Source organism: Lontra canadensis, unplaced genomic scaffold, assembly GCF_010015895.1.
Source record: "Lontra canadensis isolate GAN:19392208 unplaced genomic scaffold, GSC_riverotter_1.0 scaffold21, whole genome shotgun sequence".
Taxonomy (NCBI): domain Eukaryota; kingdom Metazoa; phylum Chordata; class Mammalia; order Carnivora; family Mustelidae; genus Lontra; species Lontra canadensis.
In genome coordinates, this window is record NW_022631015.1 from 17,027,046 (window position 1) to 17,049,712 (window position 22,667).

At 43.6% G+C, this 22,667-nt stretch overlaps 1 protein-coding gene across 2 annotated transcripts in view; it reads left to right on the forward strand.

The window, feature by feature from the left end:
* The window catches only part of RNF144B (ring finger protein 144B), a 66,277-nt gene that overhangs the window by 22,878 nt on the left and 20,732 nt on the right, over positions 1 to 22,667 (forward strand). The window contains exons 2-3 of one of the 2 annotated variants that reach the window (XM_032861625.1): positions 7,029 to 7,133; positions 18,570 to 18,630. In XM_032861625.1, coding sequence (XP_032717516.1) covers positions 7,029 to 7,133; positions 18,570 to 18,630 — 166 coding nt within the window. The remainder of the gene's footprint in view (positions 1 to 7,028; positions 7,134 to 18,569; positions 18,631 to 22,667) is intronic. The other variant, XM_032861626.1, reaches the window with a different exon arrangement.

Below are 22,667 nucleotides of genomic sequence, written 5' to 3' on the forward strand. Positions count from 1 at the left end.
AGCCAATGGACCTAATCAGTACTTAGGACATGGGTTGGATAGGACCTTGAATTTATTAAGTCAGTCACCCAGTAATGTGTTTTGTAGTACCTTCTACATGTTTTTCTGGAATCCATCAGAGAATAAGACCACGTCTCTGTACTAATAGCTGAATTTCTAGTGGGGCAACAAGATAATACACAAGTAACTAACATTAGATAATAGAAAGTGCTATGAAGAAATACAAAGCAGGGTAAGGAGGCCTGATAGGGGAGGGAACGTTGTCCTTTTTAGCCGGTGAAGGCCTGTCTGCAGACGTGACACCGAGGAGAGCCCTCAAAGACAATCAAAGAGATTGAGCCCTCTGGGAGGAAGGACATTCTAGGGGGAGGAAAGGGCACCAACCAAGAAAGAAGGCCTTATTCGGGAGCAAGCGTGATACATAGAGGAGACAGCGAGCAGGTTCAGAGCCCCGGAGTAGAGGGGGAGTGTGGTAGAAAGGAGCTCAGAGCAGCAGCCAGGAGTCCGAACATGTAGGGCCACTAGAGCCGTGATAAGGAGTTGGCGAGGCCATCTAAATGAGACGTGCATTCATTAGCGGGTTTGGGGCAGGAGAATAAAATGGGATTTGTATTTTAGAAAGATGTATGAAGAGTGCCTTGACTACTGGATAGAGTAGAGACCATCAAGAAAGCTATTGCAGAGGTCTCCAGAAGGGGTGACGGGGACTTGAGTTTGCAGCAGGAGTGATGAGAAACGTTTAGTGTGGGGACATGTTTTGGTTGTAGAGTTTGAGGAAAAGAGGAATCAAAGATGTCTTTGTTTTTGTTTTGGCCGAGTAACTGGGTAATTGGTTCCATTTACTGAGATGGGGAAGACTGGGGATGTGGGGAAGCTGGTATGTGGGGGAAGGTGGATTCAAAGGCTCTGTTAAGTATTGAGGGCTTGGTTAGACGGCCAGGGGAAGACACCCAGTGAGTATTTATTGGATACAGGGTACGAGAAAGTGGTATCCTAGATGATCCATACATTCCTGGGTTGTGCAGCCAGATGGATGGAAATGTCCTATTCACAGAGATAGAAAATGCCGGGCGACAGGCGCCTGGGTGGCTCAGTGGGTTAAGCCTCTGCCTTCAGCTCAGGTCATGATCTCAGGGTCCTGGGATCGAGTCCTGCATCGGGCTCCCTGCTCAGCGGGGAGCCTGCTTCCTCACCCCACCCCCATCCCCGCCTGCTGTTCTGCCTGCTTGTGATCTCTCTCTCTCTCTCTAAGGAAGAAAGAAAAAAAATAAATAAATGCAGGATGAGGACAGGATTTGGGGGAGAGAACAATCCTTATTATATTATACATGATGCTTTGTGGCCTAAAAATATTTCTATGTTCTACCATACAGATTAAGTGGTATGTTGACTATTTAAAAGGGAAAAAGCTTTCTTTTTTGGGTCATCAGAATTTTAAAAAACTTGTGTTTAGAACATTTCCCTTAGAATTCGTTAGCTGTTATGAAAATTGGATATTTAGGCATCTGTTTAATGCTAATATTTAATGGAATGTAAATTTTTTTAAAAAGATTTTATTTATTTGACAGACAGAGATCACAAGTAGGCAGAGAGGCAGGCAGAGAGAGAGGAGGAAGCAGGCTCCCTGCTGAGCAGAGAACCTGATACGGGGCTCGATCCCAGGACCCTGGGATCATGACCTGAGCTAAAGGCAGAGGCTTAACCCGCTGAGCCACCCAGGCGCCCTGTAATTTTGGTTTTTAAGGAGACAGACGTTTATTGACTACATTACAAGGGAGTGGTGGGCAGGATAGCAAAGGAGAGACTGTCAGGAGACAGTGTGGGGGGCTCTAGTGAAGGGGGGACGTGAGAAGGCATGGGAACATAGTGGATTTTACTTTTTTGGTTCCTGTGCCCTGTTGTCAGTAGCCACTGGTCAGCTAGAGCCTATGGCTGTTTTGAAGTGTGTCCCTTAAGGAGCCTTAACGGGCTGTTTGCATTCAGCCCGGTGGTTCCCATGGGCCCTTTTCCCTTACTTTGGTTTCCACTGCTCAAGCCTGTTGCCTCAAAGCAGCCTGTACGTTCCCCACGGACAGATTGGCAATGACACATCTTTGGCATTTGGACGGAGGTGTCGTCTTCTGTAGGGGGCGGACACCCTGTCCCCACTCAAACCTTGTGGTCCATCAGGGATTCTGTGCAGTTACAGACCAGAGCTTGGTATTAGACTCACGTGCTGATTGGAGATTTAAGTGAACCTGCGTGGTGGCCGGACCCACGGGGCACAGTGGGAGGGGACCCGCTGAGAAGGGCAGGGGCTGGGGGAGGGGACCCGCTGACAAGGGCAGGGGCTGGTATCCTTGTTGCCTCGTCATCCTTCAGTGGGGTGGTTGGACTCACCCCGACGTGCAGGAGCGGTATTCTGCCTGTAGATCAGGATGGTGGCCAGACCCATGGGAGATGGAGAGAGTGGGGGCCCGAAAGAAGCAAGGTGGGTGAGAGCTGCTGTGAGTCCTCCACACGTGCAGAAATGCCTCAGATGAGCTGCCCCTGCCAGCTGAGCTGCGGGCTGGGGATCTCAGGGAGGGGCGGTAGGAGAGCAGAGAGAAGGTGTCCTTCACTGTCGCAAGCAGGGACAGTCTGACCTTCAGACCACACTGGGGAGCCGCCCTGGCCAGAGACCTTCGGTTGCCTGGGAAGCACTAGGGTTAGACAGTCACGGCCAAGGGCGGAGCATGCAAGGGAAGGGAGTGGGGGATTTCTCCGAAGGGCCCGAGGGGGACTCCCTCACCCTCCTGGCCTGAGGTCCTCAGATCCCCCACGGAGCACTGGAGTGCGTCTGGTGCACCCAGGGAAAGTCCCAGGAGATTCCCGGAGAATCTGGGAGGAGGCCAGGCCCCGGCACGGCAGAGGTTCCCGGGAGGGCCAGCAAGTGTGGGGTGACCGGATGGGGTGAAAGAACTCACCCAGAGCGGAAGAGAGGAGGTAGGCATTTACCAAATACGCGGCAAGGGAGAGGCGGGTGGGACAGCAGAACAGAGAGGGCCTGCCTGGAATGCAGGTTTTTTAATGTGATGAAGTGATGGTAGGTTTTTTTTTTTCCCCTTTCTGTTTCTATTTACAATCTAGATGCCGTTTTCTTCCAGAATTGTTAAGCATCTACCTAGGTTTGCTTTGCCAGAGCGTTCCTATGAATGCTTTTGCTTCTCTTCTGCTTCAGCCGGAAGTGCTGGGGAAGAGATGCGGGGCTCGAGATTACATTCTTCGTGAAAGCTGATGGGAGACGTAGAATGAACAAAATGTGCTTGAAAATTCAACAAGAAGCAATAGCCAGGGCTGGTTCTTGTTCCTCCTGGCCTCCGACTAGAAATGCACGCTCACAGGGCTGGAGCGGCAAGTGCCCAGCTCTCCCCATACTCGGTCACCCGTGCTGCACATCTCTATCTTGAACCAGTGTTTCTTAGAATTATTAACACACACACACACACACATACACATTTCTGCCCCGTAGTCCGTGTATGCAGCTCTAACTTCTCTCCTAAAATCATGGGTAGTGTAAACTACATTAACAAAGAGAACAGAGGGGCACCTGGGTGGCTCAGTGGTTTGGGCCTCTGCCTTCGGCTCAGGTCATGATCTCAGGGTCCTGGGATCGAGCCCCGGGTTGGGCTGTCTGCTCAGCGAGGAGCCTGTTTCCCCCCTCTCTCTGCCTGTCTCTCTGCCTACTTGTGATCTCTCTGTCAAATAAATAAATAAAATCTTAAAAAAAAAAACAAAAACAAAGAGAGCAGAGGCCCCCGTGTGGCTCGGTGGTTAAGAGACTGACTCTGCCTCAGGTCCTGATTCCAGGGTCCTGGGATTGAGTCCCCCATGAGGCTCCTTGCACAGTGGGAAGCCTGCTTCTCCTGCCTGTTGCTCCCCCTGCTCGTGCTCTCTCTTCTCTGACTATTAAATAAAGTCTGAACATCTATGATAAACTTTGGGAAAGCTTAGATTTCAACTTTACAAGTTTGCAAAAGAAGTTGAAATAATTTTTTTTTTCCTGAGTCTTCTGTGAAGACTCACACAGTCTTTCTTTTTGGTTTCTATTTGACCCTAAGCTTTTTCTAGAGATGCAAATCGTTCTAAAGGGAGGCTTGAATGGAGGCGTGTGTGCTGTTCTGTTGCAAATATCTGTCCTGTTTATGATGATTCTGGATCATAGCAGCTTCACTGGTTCTCAGAAGGGGGTAGAGAAAGGATAATCTCAGAAGGTCAGAGGATTAACATTTCCCCATGAAGTTCTTGATAGAAAGTCCAAGATCACGTGAAGCGGAGTAGAAATAATTCTGCAGTCTGTGACTTTTTCAGAGGGTTCCCGGATACAGAATTTCAGGTTTGTGTTTTGTGTGTGCATGTGTTTTGAATCCTTTGAGGTAACCATAACTGATATTATCACTTTTTTTTAAATATTTTATTTATTTGACAGAGATCACAAGGAGGCAGAGAGGCAGAGAGAGGGGGGGGAAGCAGGCTCCCCGCTCAGCAGAGAGCCCGATGTGGGGCTCCGTTCCAGGACCCTGAGATCATGACCTGAGCCGAAGGCAGAGGCTTAACCCACTGAGCCCCCCAGGCACCCCAACAGATGTTATCATTTCTGGTGTTTCAGTGAAGGGAAGCCGGTCTGGGGCACAGTCTAAGTCACTTTCCCATCGTCGCCTGCTAGTGCGGCTCCACGGCCGGGGGCCCACATATTCCGATAGATGTTCGTTGCTCCGTTCACTTTGTTTTCCTGGATACCTTCCCCTTGAACCTGGGGACCATACATTTTTAGAGTCTTTCTGCTTAAATTTCAAGTGGCAGCTGGGGAGACCGAAGTGGTCACATTAGCATCTGTGTGGCGGACGGAGGGCCAAGAAGTCCGCAGATCAGAGCCGGGTGGACAAGCCTTCACATCATTTTTTCATTTGTCCCTGGGTGTGACACTCCGTTCTGTGCGCCAGCTCTGCTGGTCCTCTCAAGTGCTGCGTGTGTGCAGAAATTCTTCCCCACATTTCCTGATGCGGCTCTCTTCTGCTTCCCATTCTTGGCGCAGGAGACCATGTCTGGCGCCGAAACTCCTGGAGCAAGTGATTGCTCACCCTTCTCTCAAATGAGAAAATAAGAGCTAAAATACAGCACCCAGAGTGCAGTTGACGGTAGGAAGAGTTCTGCGAGAGGAGCGAGAGGAGCCCTGTTCCCGGATACCTTTTATTCTCCATACGGACCCAGGAGCACTTTCCCCATGTGTTTAAACATCATTTGAAAATATTTTTCTTGATTCCTCAGCGAGCCGTTGTATGAATTGAACATCATTTATTTACGTGTTCTTCTGTTTTGGGTATTTGGGTTACTTTCTCATTTTTTGATGATGAATGGTGATGAATGGCATAGGGGGAAAATGGACTCCTTGAAGAAGGGAATTGTTAAGCACGTGAAGAAATACAAATCTGGTTTAAATGCTTTGCTCTAGTCATTGCTTCCGGAGTCCACTGTAACAGTAATTTCGATCAGCTAAATACAGGATTAGTTTCCTGAAATAATGCATTGTGATATTAGTTTTCTTTTCAGACGGGGAAAAATAAAGATGGGAGCACCTGGGTGGCTCAGTCATTAAGCATCTGTCTTCAGCTCAGGTCAGGATCTCAGGGTCCCAGGATCGAGCCCCACATCCAGCTCCCTGCTCAGTGGGGAGTCTGCTTCTCCCTCTGTAATACTCCCCCTCATGTTTGCTGTCTCTGTGTCTCTTCTCTCAAATAAATAAATAAAATCTTCCAAAAAAAAAAAAAAAACAAACCCACAAAGAACAAAGAAATAGGTTCACGATTATGGTATCTGTATTCTGACCATAGAATTTATTTAATAGTTAAGCTTTTATAAAAGGTTGGTGCAACAGCAATATTATTAATATAGCAGGTTGATACATAAATGCATAAATTTGAAGAATTTGAACCCAATTGTAAAGAATCATAACTTTATAAGGGTTGTTAGTTCATTGACCAGCTTATGTATTTTTGGGGTGTCCTCAAACATGTGTTCTTGACTTATTTTCATCACGCATACAGAAAAGAGCTCCAATTATGAGCAAATTAGTAGAAACTGAGGAGTCCACTTCTGGGATTTCTTTCTTTTTTTTTTTTTTTTTTAAAGATTTTATTTATTTGAGAGAGTGAGTGAGCAAGAGAGAGCATGAGCAGAGGGGAGGAGCAGAGGGAAAGGGAGAAGCAGACTCCTGGCTGGACAGGGAGCCCAACTCAGGGCTCGATCCTGGGACTCCGGAGTCATGACCTGAGCGGAAGGCAGACGCTTAACCAACTGAGCCAAAACTTAACTACTCATAGCCTTATGAGTTAAGGCTAGTTAACTCATAGTTAACTTCCAGAAGCCTTACTGATAACATAAACAGTTGATTAATACATATTCTGTATATGTATTATATACTGTATTCTTATAATAAAGGAAGCTGTAGAAAATGTTAAGAAAATATACTTGTAGCACTATATTTATTAAAAAAAAAATGTGCATGTCAGTGGACCCACACAGTTCAAACCCTTGTTGTTCAAGAGTCAGCTGTATTTTGATTCTGTTTGGCTAAATCAGCATGAGAGTCAGAGTTCTACTTTTGAGCAAACTTTGAGGGAGAGGACCACTCGGTAAAAATGGAACTGGGAAGTCACGTAAGTTAAAAAAGGAGAGAGTAAACAAGGCATTTGCCATCAGGGCAAACGAGGGTTTCTTCTTTCCCATATCCATGTTGGATGATAAGTGTGAGCATACAGGAATTTGACTTGTTGCCTCGCAGAAGCTCATATTCTTAGGAAGAGGTCATACGTAATTAATCACCTGTCTTGCTTTCTTTCCCAAGCGATGGGTCTTAGTGCTCACACTTGTGATAACTTTGGTCTCCCTCAGTTTCCCCGAGCACAAGAGCCCCAGGACTGCCAGTGAAGGAAAGGCAGGCAAGGGCGGTGTGTAACCTTTGTGCTACTGTGAGGCAATGGGTAATTGTCTTTTTCCTTCTTACCTTCTAGTGCTTGAAACAGTACCTGCAGCTGGCAATCCGAGAAGGCTGTGGGTCTCCCATTGCTTGCCCTGACACAGTGTGCCTGAACCACGGGACCCTGCAGGAGGCGGAGGTATGCTCGACTCCCATGACCTTCCCTCTTGCCTGTTGATGTTATTCCCTGGGATCCTCACTGCGTACTTCCCTGCCAGGGGGTCTAGAATCAAAATGCAGAGGCTACCTCTTTAAAGGAGTCCTTTGTTGCTGCATACCTAGGGATACTTCATACAGACTGTTGAAGCTGTTGCTTACTGCAGTTCCGTTGATAAATGCTGTCTGCGTGTTGAAGAAACTTTCCAATAGTCAAAGGCGCTAGGAATCAGGTTTACCAGATGTGCGGTTTGGAGGCGGAAGAACAAGGGGTCTTGTGATCTCTAATACTTTAAAGATAAGCGGACGACAGATTTTAACCAGTTATAGACAATATAAACTATTGTGGTTGTACAGAGAGAGACGGAGTCGAGTCATTTCCACAGGCCTCTGGTTGGATCTTTATCATATATCAGAAATGTCTTTTTTGAATGAGTTTTTCTCCCATTTCCTTAAGATTGTGACATACCATTTTCCTTTGTTTCTTCAATCCCTGATCAGGAGCCTTGCCCTTGAATCTGCCTTTTTTTTTTTTTTAAAGATTTTATTTATTTATTTGAGATAGAAAGCATGAGTGGGGGGCAGAGGGAGAGGGAGACTCCCCACTGAGCAGGGAGCCTGACAGGAGGCTCGATCCCAGGACCCTGGGATCATGACCTGAGCCGAAGGCAGAGGATTAGCTGACTGAGCCACCCAGGCGTCCCAGGTCCTGCTCACTTTAAATCAGGAGATAACCCATGCTAACCCATCTTTGGGAAGATTGTAAGCATTGCTCCTTTTACTTCTTTGCTTTGGCTTGATTGTTAGAATGGAAAGAAGTCCCATGAAACAGAGGAAGTAAGTGACTCGTCAGCAAACACAGCTCACCTGCTGTGCACTTGGTGGTCTTCAGATGCTTTCATAGCTGGTGAACCGTCCAGTCCCTTCAACAGACTTAGAAAGGGAAGCACAGGGGGATTAAGTAATTTCCCCAAGAGTGCATATCTAAAGCCCAGAAGAGCTACAATTCTAATCCAATCCAGTTCTTTCTGACCTCCATAACTACATGGCTTTAAGAGTAGAAGGTGGTGGGCGCCTGGGTGGCTCAGTGGGTTAAGCCTCTGCCTTCAGCTTAGGTCATGATCCCAGGGTCCTGGGATCGAGCCCCGCATCGGGCTCTCTGCTCAGTGGGGAGGCCTCCCGCCCTCTCTCTGCCTGCCTCTCTGCCTACTTGTGATTTCTGTCTGTCAAATAAATAAATAAAATCTTTAAAAATTAAAAAAAAAAGAGTAGAAGGTGGTAGGTAGATTGTGTAATAAAGGACCTGATAATTGGAGATTCAGTAGTGTGTGTGTGTGTGTGTGGATATGTATACATATGTATGTGTAGGTGGGGATGTGTGTGTTGATACGCTTTGTTTGTAAAGCATGTCCTCTATTTTGTAAGCACAGCAGGCAGAAAGATGTTTATAGACCATTTTTAACCAATCTGCCTCTGGGTGTCTCCTGTTCAGTTCATGGAATATCAGCTAGGGGTTATAAGTGAGCTTGAAGTATTTTCTAGGGAAGGATAAAAGGAATATATAAAGGTTTAGAAGTGTGAATAATGAAATCATGAAATAATAGAATGTTTTTAATAAAAAAATAATATTGATTGTGTCATCCTATGTTGAGAAATACTGCTTTCTTTTGTGTGAGAAAAGTATAGAAGGAAATTAAAGTGGGGAAAGACTGGGTTAGCTAGACAATTTGGCAGTGGGTTTTAAAGTAAGACTCGGGGGCGCCTGGGTGGCTCAGTGGATTAAAGCATCTGCCTTCGGCTCAGGTCATGATCTCAGGGTCCTGGGATCGAGCCCTGCATTGGGCTCTCTGCTCAGCAGGGAGCCTGCTTCCCCCCCTCTCTCTTTGCCCACCTCTGCCTACTTGTGATCTCTGTCAAATAAATAAATAAAATCTTAAAAAAAAATAAAGTAAGACTCGGGTGTTCACGAGCATCTTTTGATGCATAATCCTTCTAGGAAAGGTGCTTCCTTTTTGATTTGCCTCTGTGAAAATCTGATCAGTCGGTGGTGTTTATCAAGTGTGCACAGTCTGCCAGACCCTGTTCCAGGATACAGAGGCAAATAAGATCAGCCCAGTGCTAGCTTCATGGAGTTTCTGGTCCAGCAGAGTGATATTAACCGCATGACAAGTGAAATTAACTACAGGCCTGTATCCTAGACCTTGCACTGTCCAATCCAGTAGCCACTTGCTACATGTGGCTATTTACATTTTAATCAATTAAGATTAGGGGCGCTGAGCGTCGGTTGAGTGTCTGCCTTCCGCTCAGGTCATCATCTCAGGGTCTTGGGGTTGAGACCCATGTGGGTCTCCCTGCTCAGCGGGGAGTCTGCTTCTCCCTCTCCCTCTGCCTGCTGCTTCCATTGCTTGTGCTCTCTCTCTTTGTCAAATGAGTAAATAAAATCTTAAAAAAATTAATGAAGATGAGATAAAATTAAAAATTCATTCCTGTGGTTGCCCTAATCATGTTCTAAGCGCCTCGTAGCCACATGTGGCTCATGGCTGCCCGATTGGACAGCACCGACTATGACATCTCTGACATTGCAGAAAGGTCAATGGCATGGCGTTGTTGTAGACTTTGCAACGTAGGTAACCACTAGCCATTGGCAATTCGGATATCAAATGTTAGAACTAATGTGTTCAGATGAGTGGGTGAGGAGAGCCTGTCTCAGAGCTCTCCAGAACACAATTTAATTCTCCTGACTTTCTTAGTATAGAATTTTCTTTTCATATTTGCTTGCAGTTCTCCCCCTCATCTGATTTCTTACCCCTTCCCCATCATACACATTTGCAACACACTTACCCGGTACTCGTTCTATGTACCCACTTTGACTCGAAAAACAGTTTAACTTTTAGGCTGTATGGAAACCCAACGAACCCATAATCCCATAATATCTCGTAGAAGTTACCAAAGGGTATTTGGAAAACAACTACAACAAACAAACAAAAATAGAACAAAAGCATCTTCTGAACTAAACTATAGTATGTCTTCAATTCTTCAAAGTCTGTTTCCCATTAGGCGAGTAGGAAGGCACCCCAGGGCCTTAAAGGGACGGTTCTGTTCTCACCGGTCCGCCGAGAGGCTGACTAAAGATGGGCGTGAATGTACAGTCGTCAGAGTTCTTAACCAACGGGCCACTTCTCCTCAGTCCCCAGAGGAAAACATTGTTCTGGCGGTAGTTAGCGGTCTCTCATTTTGAATGGAGATGTGAATAGAACATTATGTTAAAAATAGTGGTAGCTTTACCAGTTTATATGGGACCATTCCTTTGAAAGCAAATACCGCATACACATGAACTTGGGCTATACCATCTTCCTTTCTGGCTTCCTTTACATTAAGTTTTCCTTGTATATGGTTATTATTATGATAGGCAGTTCTCTCTCTCTCTCTCTTTTTTTTTTTTCATGAAGCCCACTGTGGGGCTCAAACTCTTGACCCTGAGATCAAGACCTGAGCTGAGACCAAGAGTCGGTTGCTTAACTGACCGAGCCACCCAGGTGCCCCTAGAATAGGTAGCTCTTAATGCAGATACGATTGAGCATATCATAATGGGGCTTATCTGCCTTATGCTTGACTGGATTCTGTCTCTATGACTATTTCTTCTGCCTTTTAAAAAACACTTAATTATACAGGTAACATAAATAAACTTCACATGTTAAAAATAGTTCTGGTTGAGACTCATGTTCCCTTGGCGCTGCTGCTGTTCATGTTATAGTATGTGATTCTTCATCATCCACGGTCTTATAAAACGCATGTAAGTAGAACATTTCCTCATTCATCTTCACAGGACACCAGGCATTTAAACTCTTTGCCCCACATGCTTTCTGGTGTAGATCTAGCACACGTGGTTGCCCGTGTTCTGTGCGTCCGCCCCTGCTCACCGTGGGACCCCCTGCCTTGTTACCGCGTCCAGTTGGGATCAACAGTGGCTTTGCCCCATAATTTTTGTTTATCAGGGATGGCTTCATTAGCAAAGCATTTAATACCCGATCCAAGTACGGCTTGCTTCTGGAGGAGGACACTCGAAAAGTGCAACGGGACCTCCCTGCATCGCGTGGTAGTGTCAGCTGGTGGTGGGCTTTTCTCAGGTACCCGGTGCGGGAATCTCACCCACTACGGATAAGACTGTTTGTTCTGATAGCGTCACTTCCGGCAAGGTTCTGGGAGTTCGTAGCCCTATTAAAAAGGTGATGACTACTGGAGCCCTTCCCTTCCTGTGTTAGGGAAGTAGCACACCATCCCCCGCTGGGGAGACCTGAGCCATTTGTCGGGATCCTATAAAATTAGAGTGGTGAGCGCATACCTACCATTACATGGCCTGAGAAATTCAACTTCTTCCCTCCGCCAGTTGGCAGTGGAGGGCAAGGAAGAGCTTCTCAACAACCAAGTCTCCTTCCAAGTCCTGGGGCATTGACATGACCGTCTGCTTCTTGGGCTAGGGTCCCCACCTGCCCCAGAGCAAGGATGCGTGCAGCTGCTCGTGCCAAACATGGGGGTTCCAGAATTTCTATGGGAGGAGGTTTAGGCTGTGGGGCGCCGTGGAGGACTGGGGGCAGACGGAGGGGAGCACTAAGGAATTTGAAGCTACATTTGCAGAATAAATACAGATATTACTCTTGTTGCCAGTTTATCTGGGTGGCTTTGGTAAAGGCTTTCAGAATTCTAGAGAGCCATGTGCTCCCCGCAAATGTTCCTTCTGCACAGCCCTCACTTGCTGTGTCCTCTCGTCACACTCTTCCTCCCCATCATCACAGTGTGAGGCGGGACAGAGGGAAGATAAGGATGCCCAGCCAGGCAGCCAGATTCCTGTTGCTGTGGCTGAAGGATATGGATGGGAAGGGACCGAGTATGTCTGTGATAACCTTGGGCTGTGATGCGTGTTGGGGGGATTATGAGTCAAACCTCAGGGTGGCGGAGGAGAAAGCAATCTGCTCTGCCAGTGTCAATTAGATACTTTTAGGGTTCCCGTTGGATTTTGCTTTGGAATGCTCTTAAAGCTTTGCTTTAAAACTGCATACAAGTGGAGAAAAATGTTTCTAGGATTTTTCTTCAACTAAAGGCAAGTGTAAGAAGAGTAAGCAGGCGTGGGTTGAACGTGTCACATGGTTGGGCACATGGGCAAATCCCTTTTACCCGTGGAGGAGCCACGGGAGAAAGGCGGAAGAGGGTGTGGGAGGGTGTTCTGGAGAACAGGTGAAAAAGGAACATCGAAGGCAGCCTTCTTCAGGGAACTGTGAAAACAGTTCCCGCCCTGGCATTCCAGCTCCCGCCATCTTTCTCACTTCCCAGGAGGGCTCTGCCTTCTGGCTCTTGGACAGTGATGCCCTCTTGTTTTTTTCCAGCAGGTTTCAAAATCTAGTACAGAGAGAAGATGGGAGCTTGGTCAGTACACTCAAGTGATGAATGGGGGATGTTAGGAAGGACAGTTCTTATTTTCTGGGTTGAGACAGGAAATCGGGTAGTTTTTGTATCAGTGTGATAAGGCATTTATCTGTACGGGTAGGACTATTTCTCTTGCCAGTATTTTTGCAAGTCATAGCCCCTCACAAATTGCCATGCTCCAGTGAGTTCCCTGTGGTCACTCCTATTGTCAAATATACTATCTCTTGGATTCTTTGTTCGGTCTGTCTCTTTAATGTTTTAAAGCAGCAGTAGCAGAAGTATGGTTTAAAGGGCCAAACCCAAGTGAAGACTAGGCTTTTCTTTCTCCTTTTTCTCTTTTTTCCTGGCTGTCTAGACCTTGATGAGTAGAACTTGCATGAAGCCAATCCCTAACTTCACGGTTTTAACCATTTCATTTTCCCAACTAAAATATAATATATATTATATTCTTTGATATGGGGGCACCTGGGTGGCTCAGATGGTTAAGCCTCTGCCTTCGGCTCAGGTCATGATCTCAGGGTCCTGGGTTGGAGCCCTGCAGTGGGCTCCCTGCTCAGCGGGGAGACTGCTTCCTCCTCTCTTTGCCCCTCCGCCTCTGTTCATGCTCTGTCTCTTGCTTTCTCTCTCTCAAATAAATAAATAAAATCTTTAAAAAAGTAACCTTTTCTATATATATTGCATTTTATACATAAGATAAGATTTATATATGAGGTCAGTATTATGGGAACACACTATTTCAGCATAAATGTTTCTCTGGCAAGCAGGCTCTACTGTCTCCTCCCACCCCCACTTCCTTCTTTAGTTTTTTTTTTTTCCCCCTTAAGATTTTATTTATTTATTTATTTGACAGACAGAGATCACAAGTAGGCAGAGAGAGAGGAGGAAGCAGGCTCCCCGCTGAGCAGAGAGCCTGATGTGGGGCTCGATCCCAGGATCCTAGGATCATGAGCTGAGCCGAAGGCAGAGGCTTTAACCCACTGAGCCACCCAGGCGCCCCACTTCTTTAGTTTTTGTAGGGCTAGTGTCAATGTGAGTGGTGATGCCTGCTCGGATATTATGATCATAGTTAATATAGGAAACAAATGTATACCTCACTTTTCATTTCTTGTCAGTTGTGAATGTTAGATGTATCTAATTAACCACCATGTGTAACAGTCACAGCTCCCCACGAATATGTATATTGTGAGTGTCCTGGTTGTCCTGTGCTATGGTTAGAGTGGAATGGGGAACGGACGGCTTGCAGTCAGGTAGTTGAGTAAGCACCCTCAGGTGGATGCAACCCAGAATGCGATCATGGGCTATTGGTAGCTTTTCGTTTTTACTGTTCTGTATTACTGCTCTTATTTTGTTAAAATTATACTGAGTTTATCTTCTCTTTGAATTAAATTTTCTTTCTTTGTGGAAAGAATTTCTAGAATGATGAGGATGAGAAAAAGTGGTCTTTCTCACTTGGATTGAAGGAGAGAGAAATTTTTGTGTAACAGGCAAGTTAATATAAATTTCAAAGGAGAAATAGCAATAAAAATCACTTTAAATCAAGATAAGAATTTTTTAGATCTGATGGAAGTGGTCTCTTGATAGTTGAGAAGATACTTGGAAATTTTTGTTTTTACAGCTTGCATGTGGATCTGGTTATTAGTGGATTAGAACCCCCTGAATGCAGTAAATATCCGTAGTCCATACTGACCTGAATATATAAATGAATAATAAGTAGATGGGGGAGAAGGGACAGGCTTTTTTTTTTTTTTTTTTAAGATTTTATTTATTTGAGAGTGAGAGATAGAGATCACAAGCAGGGGGAAGGATGGAAGAAGTAGACTCCCCACTGAGCAGGAAGGCCCATGCAGGACTCCATCCCAGGACCCTGGGCTCATACCCTGAGCTGAAGGCAGATGCTTAATTGACTGAGCCACCTAGGGACCCTAGGGACAGTTCTTTCTTACAATAGAATCCTAATTAACAAATACAGAATGAATGATGGAAATAGAAAATCATTAAGCAAATATCACAGTAATGACTATTAGAGGCAAGAATTATCAGTAGATAAAACAATTAATGGGGCAAAGGTGTGATGAGAAACAGGATATTTGCAGTATCTCAAAATGTATTCCTACAAGAACAAGATACTTGATGATTACAGAGGGTGGAGCGATCTGGTGGACACCACCGTAACCAAGTTAAAAAGTCAACGTTGCCAGTAATGAGATGGGTGTCCTCCTGTACGTCCTTAATGGCTCAACATCACTTCTGGGACATTCTGGCCAAAACTGCACAGGCTCAACCTAATCACGGGAAAGCATCAGACGAACCCAAATCAGAGAACACTGTAGGACATAACTAGCCTGGACTCTTCAAAGTCATGAAAGGTCAAGGTTATGAAAGGCAAGGACAAACTGAGGAACTGCCACAGAATGGAGAAGGCTAAGGAGACTTGGCAACTAAATTCAGGGAGGGATCCTGAATTAGATCTTAGGCTGGACAAAAAAAAAAAAAAACCCAAAAGTGGGACAGTTTTTGAACATGGAATAAGGTTTATAGATAGTTTGTTTTATATCAACATAAATTTCATTACTTTAATTCTTACCTATGGTTATGTAAGGTGTTAAAATTAGGAGAAGTTGGGGAGAATGGGATTTTGGAACTCTCCCCAAGTTCGTCAGTCTAAGATTATTTCAAAATAAAAAAGTTAAAAAGGAACATTCTGGAATGATTTTGAACAATTTGGAATTTCTTTGTTGGCAGGGAGAGGACAGTGATATATCACAAGACACCTCTTCATAATCTTTCACTGGAGTTTCAGTTTTGCAATCAGTTTGCAAGTCTGATTGTTTCAGGTTTTGTTTTGTTTTGCTTTTGAAAGCAGTAGCCCTTTAACCTGTGATCTAATCGACCCTTCAGTAATCATCCTAACACGTTTATTTCAGGTTTATAATTGTAAGAGACCTTGAGCAATCGAGACTTAGCTCCACATAGTAGTGAAACCGGGAATTTAATACTTTGGATCGTTGGGTTTTTTTTTTGTTTTTTTTTGTTTTTTTTTTTTTTTTTTTACAAGGTCCAGCTTTCTCTGATCTGAAGCCATGGGTATAATAGAAACATTTCAGAGAACTAGTCTAATCCGTAAAGCCAACAAATGGTAAGATCAAGGAGTTGATTCTCTTTTTTCCCAAGGAGTAGATTTAAAAGAAAAAACCCTAATGTGTCTTTATTGCCTTCTGGGTATTTTAAGTTTCTTGAGAGCAGCTTCTCTGCCCCCTTTCCTCGTCTGTCTTCCCAGGGTTCCAGACACTGTTGTCTGGATAGAACAGTGTCTGATGCATTGTCAGAACACCGAAAAGGTGCAAATCCAAGTGGTGGGATCTGGGAAGAGAAGAGAATGGTGGTGATGGAACTAAAGTGTTTTTTTCTTTTTTTTAAATCACAAATTTCCATAGAAAAAATTGATTTACCCTATTAAGTCTTAATTCCATAAAAATCTTTGATCCATAAAAAAAATAATAAATAGGAGATTCAAAGTAGAATAAGACACCAAAAAAATCAGAGCCCTCTGACTTCCCTGTTGGCAGAGACGTGTCCTCTATGAAATTTAGCTTTCTAATTTAAATTAAACATCCATCTCGGGGTGCCTGGGTGGCTCTCAGTGGGTTAAAGCCTCTGCCTTCGGCTCAGGTCATGATCTCAGCGTCCTGGGATCGAGCCCTGCATCGGGCTCTCTGCTCGGTGGGGAGCCTGCTTCCTCCTCTCTCTCTCTGCCTACTTGTGATCTCTATCTGTCAAATAAATAAATAAATAAAATCTTTAAAAAAAATGGGGGCACCTGGGTGGCTCAGTGGGTTAAGCCTCTGCCTTCGGCTCAGGTCATGAACTCAGGGTCCTGGGATCGAGTCCCGCATCGGGCTCTCTGCTCGGCCGGGAGCCTGCTTCCCTTACTCTGCCTGCCTCTCTGCCTACTCGTGATCTCTCTCTCTCTGTCAAATAAATAAATAAAATCTTTAAGAAAAAAACATCCATCTCTCCTGTTGTTGACTTTTTACTGCATTAATTTGTCTCAGTTTTCTCATTAGCATTTCATATGTGTCTAAAGTACTCTATCTCCTGTTTGCTTTGTCTTCTGTTAACGGTATTTGACTTAGCTGCTACATATATTGCATGTCATTGCAAAAAAAAATCAGAATTTTTAGGAGTTGACTTTGAGGGGTTTGAAGAAGTTCTTCATCAGTCCAGAAGCTGTTTTAGTTGGGGGCAAGTAGAGTATAAGACTGTCCCATAGAATCAAAGGCCTCTTGGGGGCTCGGTTAAAATAGATATACAGACTCTCACTGAGGTCTCTTCAGCCCAGATGACATCATCTCCAAGTCACCTTGGCCTCAAAGTTGAAGTAGTATTAGATTATTTGTTCTCTGCCACAAGGAAGCAAGGACTAAGTCAGGAGTTGAATTCAGATTCCTTAATGCCTCCCATCCCTTTGGTTACCTATGTCTTCTGTCTCCAACTCAGAATTTGTTTTGAGACACCTTTTTCTTTTAGGAAAGATGTCCAGGTGGTATTATAATAGATGAAACAGAACTGGCTTTCAGTGTAATAAAAGTCTAACCACACTTTAAAAAAGTATGGTACAACACATAGCATATAAAATTAACCATAATTTTTTTTACAGTGATTGCTCAGGAGCTTTATTTAAAGTGCCAGATGAAAATGCAACCTTTTCCTCCCAGCTGGAGAAAAATGTTATAATTAAATTAAATTTCTGTTTTACTGTACTTGGAATGGAGAAGACTGAACTTGCCTCTTTTGTAGTCCTTCATAGGTTTTAGCTAACTTTAATTCATTTGCCAAGTAAACAAATTGAATTTTTTGTGTGTGTGAGGAGGAGGATTTGATTTTGAATACCTGTTAAAATGTACTGTATTTGTTAAGTGTAATTTTTAAATTTTAAATTTTTAATTATTTTTATTAACATATAATGTATTATTTGCCCCAGGGGTACAGGTCTGTGAATCGTCAGCCTTACACATGTTAAGTGTAATTTTTAACTACCTCATTTTTTTTTTTACTCTTGTTTTCTTAAGGCAGACTTCCTTTTTTTGGTTGTAGGAACTTGCATCTAGATATCTTTCATACCAAAGGACATGTAGTGTTTTCGAGTCAGAATTGCCAAGGCTACGACTGTGTCCTGTATCAACTTGCTAAATGTTTAGAAAGCCTAATATCAAATCCTTGAGTCTTCTCAGTTATAAATCTTTTAAGCAACATCAATATAGTTGGCGTCAATGGAGCTACTATTTTTAGAATGCCAGTGTAAGAGCAGTTAGCTTTTCCTGCCTCCGACTTCGAAATGCAATTTGAAAGGATTAATCTGAAATGTCCTTTGGTTAGGTCTGACTCACTGTCATTTACTTGTAAACCTTTGGTTCATATCACCATCTGCAATGGAAATAGGAGTTCAAGCACAAGAAATATCTTTAGCATTTCTTTCCTACCAGGACACGGATGACAATGAGGGACAACCAGGGGCCCCGCGAAGTGATTTTTTTTGTCTGAAGAAATGATTTTCATATTATTTAGAAGAGTCTATTCCCAAGGAGACAATGAGGTTTTCATAATTCCTGAGGCACTATCTACCTGGCCTTAGTTTTTAATGGTTCTAAAGCTAGAACCATAATCTTTTAAACATTTCTTAAATGAACATGGAGTGATAAAGAACATCTTTCATATATATATATACACAAATAATTGGGGAAGTCCAAAAGTTTGGTTGTCTGGTCTTAGTAGCTGCTGAGGGTAAGAATGGAATTTGACGAAGGAGTCCTGTCTTGGGTGCTTCAAGTGGTGGCTGTCGTAGAAATTGCTGCTTGTCTTATCACGGAAGTGTGGAGAGAAAAAGTTCTCGAACCACTGGTATAAAGTAATCCAGACAAGAAGGAGAGGTCTTTGAAGGCTGGAACTCTGGGCTCCAGTGAGGAGAGAGACCTCATCTTGTTAATATCTCTGATTTCAGATTGCCTCCCTGGTGCCCGTGGATCAGTTTCAGCTCTACCAGCGGTTAAAATTTGAACGAGGTATGTATGCCCTCCTCTTTCTGTCCCCATGTTGAGTTGTGGCTTTCCATGTGTCATCTTCACACTAAACTCCACAGAAGGTTAAAGAGGCTGTGGGCTGTCAACGAAGCCACAAGGGCACTCGGAAAGGGGAAAACCTGGCATTGCACGGTAACATTTCAGCTTTCTCAGCCTCAGGCAGAAAAAATGCAGGCTAGCAGGAAATAGAAGCTTCCTTATGTTGGCTGTTGTGTATTTTTAAGTTGGCTCATGTGAGACAAGTTCTGCAACAGTTGTATAGTTTCACACAAGAGGATGTTCCTTAAAATGCTTTTTACCACCGGCTTTCCCACTCGTGAAGATCACTTCAAAACCTCCACTGACCCAAACATTTTTACTGCTGCTTGTAATACTCACTATTTGTTCTTTTGATACCACACCTGTAATCAGAGCAATTGTGTCATTCTAATGCAATTTACAATCTACCAGGCTCATTTTCTTTCTGGCTTTGGCCTTGCGGTAATTTATATAGCTTTCTATTTGTACTCCCTTTTTATCTGTAAGATTTATTTATTTTTGTTCTTTTACCAAGATCTTTTTTTAAGTAGCCCTTCCTGTCCTGTCACACTCTGGACATTCTTGAACTAAATGGTCTTTCTTTCTTTCCTTTTTTTTTTTTTTTTAAGATTTATTTATTTTAGAGAGAAAGAGACAGTGTACATGCATAAGCAGGGAAGAGGGGCCCAGGGAGAGGGAAAGGGGAAGTAGACTCCCTGCTGAGTGCAGAGCCCAATACAAGGATCCTTCCCAGGACCCTGAGATCATGACCTGAGCTGAAACCAAGAGTCAGACGCTTAACCGACTGAGCCCCCCAGGCACCTCTAAATGGTCTGTTTTTCTATATCTGAGAAATAGGAGAAAGTTGTTCCCCTAGAACACATAGTCTCATTGACTGAATAAAATAAACTCTCATCTAGCATGAACATGCAAGTTTTCTGATTGCTAGCTCTTAAATCTGGATTAGTAAAGTCCAAGAGGTAAAATGAAGGAAAGAGGAACATTTCTCTCTTATGTGTGAGTCTTTCATGGGTTGTCTCGCTTGTCTTATCTTTGATGCATTTTAAGTTGATCAAATAGTTTGGCTCATACATAGAATTTATTTTTTTTATCACAGGTTCTAGGCAGATGTCCCACTACAGATCCCATGAATTGATCATGGATTTTATTATCCTTATTTTTTAGATGAAGACAGTAACAATTGGAGAGGTTGAGACCTGCCTAGCATCACATAGACTGTATCTAAGCTTCTTCATCTATAGGAATAATTCCATATTTTTAAAAAGATTTTATTTATTTATTTGAGAGAGAGGGAGAATGAGAGCGAGCGAGTATGAGAGGTAGAAGATCAAAGGGAGAAGCAGACCCCCAGCTGAGCAGGGAGCCCAATGCGGGACCAGATCCCGGGACTCCAGGATCATGACCTGAGCTGAAGGCAGTCGCTCGACCAACTGATCCACTCAGGCGCCCTCCATATTTTTTTCCTTAGGATAACATCTATCTAAAACATAAAACATACCATTTCACCCATTTTAAGTGTACAATTCAGTGGCCTTAAGAACATACACAATTTTATGCAAACATCACTACCATCTCTTTCCCAAGCAGAAACTATAATTAAATAATAACTTCCCATTTCCCTTTTTTCCCCAGCCCCTGGTAACTTCTGCTCTGCTGACTGTTCTGTAAATTTGCCTAGTGTAGATATTTCATGGAATTGCAATTATACAATATTTTCCTTTTGGGTCTGGCTTATTTCACTTGTATAATGTCTTAAAGGTTCAGCCATGTCGTGCGTGGCATGTCTCAGGACTTCTATTTCTTTTTATGGCCAAAGGATAATATTCCATGGTATGTATATACCACATTTTGTTTAACCATTCATCTGTTGAAGGACACTTGGGTGGTTTCTACCTTTGTCTGTTGTGAATAATGCTGCAGTGAACGTTGGGGTACAAGTACCTTTCCGAGTCCTTGCTTTCAGTTCTTTTGGGTTTATACCCAGGAGTGGAATTGCTGTGTCAAATGGCGATTCTATGTTTAGTGTTGGAGGAACTGCCGATTAGACATTTTTACTATTGTAAAGTGTGGGGAGTACGTTATATTTGGAAGTATGTTAAGTCTGGTGACCATGTGGTTCAACTCCTTCATTTTATAAGAAAGGAAACCAAGGTCCAGAGACATTGATGTGAGATGATTCTGGAAGGCGATTTGTAATTCTCCAGTACCAATTCAGGCACTTCTTCATTGTCATCCATAATACAGAATTATTATTAGACAGTAGGCATGCCGAGTAAGAATCAGTATAAGTTAACAGTGTTACATAAGGAAGTTTACTTGATCGGCATCGTCTGTATCTGAATTGTGTATCTCATTTTTACTCGGTAGACTTCCTGTCTACCTCAAACTCAAGACTTATCAGCTAGGTGACTTTAAGGTCTAGGCCATGAAAGTTTTTTTTTTTTTTTTCTTTAAGATTTTATTTATTTAAGAGAGAGAATGAGAGAGCACGGGGCAGGGGGAAGGGAAGAGAGAGGGCAAGAAGCAGCCTCCCCACAGAGCAGGGAGCCTGATGCAGGGCTCCATCCAAGGATCCCAGGACCCCAAGATCATGACTTGAGCCTAAGGCAGATGCTTAACCAACTGAGCCACGCAGGCGCCCCTGCCATGAGAGTGTTTTATGTGGAACTGTTTAGAATGGGATCTTGGGATGTTTTAAATACTCATGTTGTGAATGAACTAAATGACTAATTGGAAAGTAAAAGTCTCTGGCTGGGCTCTCAGATACAGTTGTAGAAATTGTGGTGGCTCTGGAAAAATGGACAATCAGATCAGTGGCAGCCCTGTATCTGAATTCCCAAAATTTTCATTAGTTTGCCCAGTTCTTACTCCCTACCAAGTTCTCAGTGTTTAGTTCGTCATCTGTGTTTTGTCTTCTGCTTTACGTTGCATATACGGTTAGTTCGCCTTTTATAGCTTTGTTTTCATCTAAGTTTTCATGGGGAAAAATATTTTGAATAGGAGCGAGCCTAAACCATCACTGTTTATATAAAGTGGAAAAACGGCATTTGGCATTGATTGGTTATTCTATGAATCCACTCTCCTTCCATCTGTGACTTTCCGTTGGCTACTACCGTGTTTACGGCTTTCCTCTTCTGTGTCAGCCTTCCAGTATTAACAAAGAGAAGAGGATACTAAGTTTGGCATGTGTTAGTGATCACTGCTGTGCTCTCGACTGGTTCTCAAAGCACATGATGCCTGATGATTAATGTTAGAATTTGCTTGTCTCTCGAATCTGCTTGCCCACAATCTCCTTTTTCAAAATAGGGTATTTTTTTTTTTAAACTGGGTTAAGATTTTCCATCTCTAGTCCTTAAGCACTTTTCCTATTTTTCTGTGACCCTGTTTTACTTATTATAATTGCAAATTGTTTCCGTTTCTTGGTAGGTTAAAGGGTCCGTTCTTGGATATTTGTATTCTCACGGAGTGGCTGGAAACTCCTACAAATGGTTCAAGGGTCATACTGTTCTCCTTTGGAGAGAAGTGAACTAAAATAAGAATTTATTTTCCTGTTACCTGTTAATCCTCCTGCATTCGCTTACGTCTTCAGTATTTCCTTTTTGGGGGACCGAGTATCTGCTGTGTGCCAGGTGCCCTTCTAGACTCCGCCGTCAGCCGCGGCCCCGCCTTGCTCTGAAAGCTGTCCACTCTGAGCATTTGTCCCAGCCTCCTTTTGCTATGAGTCCCCACGTTTATGATATGGCTCTTTTTTTCCTCTTGTGCCTTTATCTGTCCTTGGTGAAATGTTCCCCGCCACTCTTTTGTGTCCATTCATGGAGGTTTTATCTCACCATAGTATGAGATAAACACACTGTCTCACCTAGTGTGTGGTTATTTGGTTTCTTTCGGTGTTTTTTCTTTTTAGGGCTGTGGGATACTTTAATGACCTTAGTGTCACTTGGGTTTGATTTTTTTGGTTTTTTTCGGTTTGATTTTTTTAA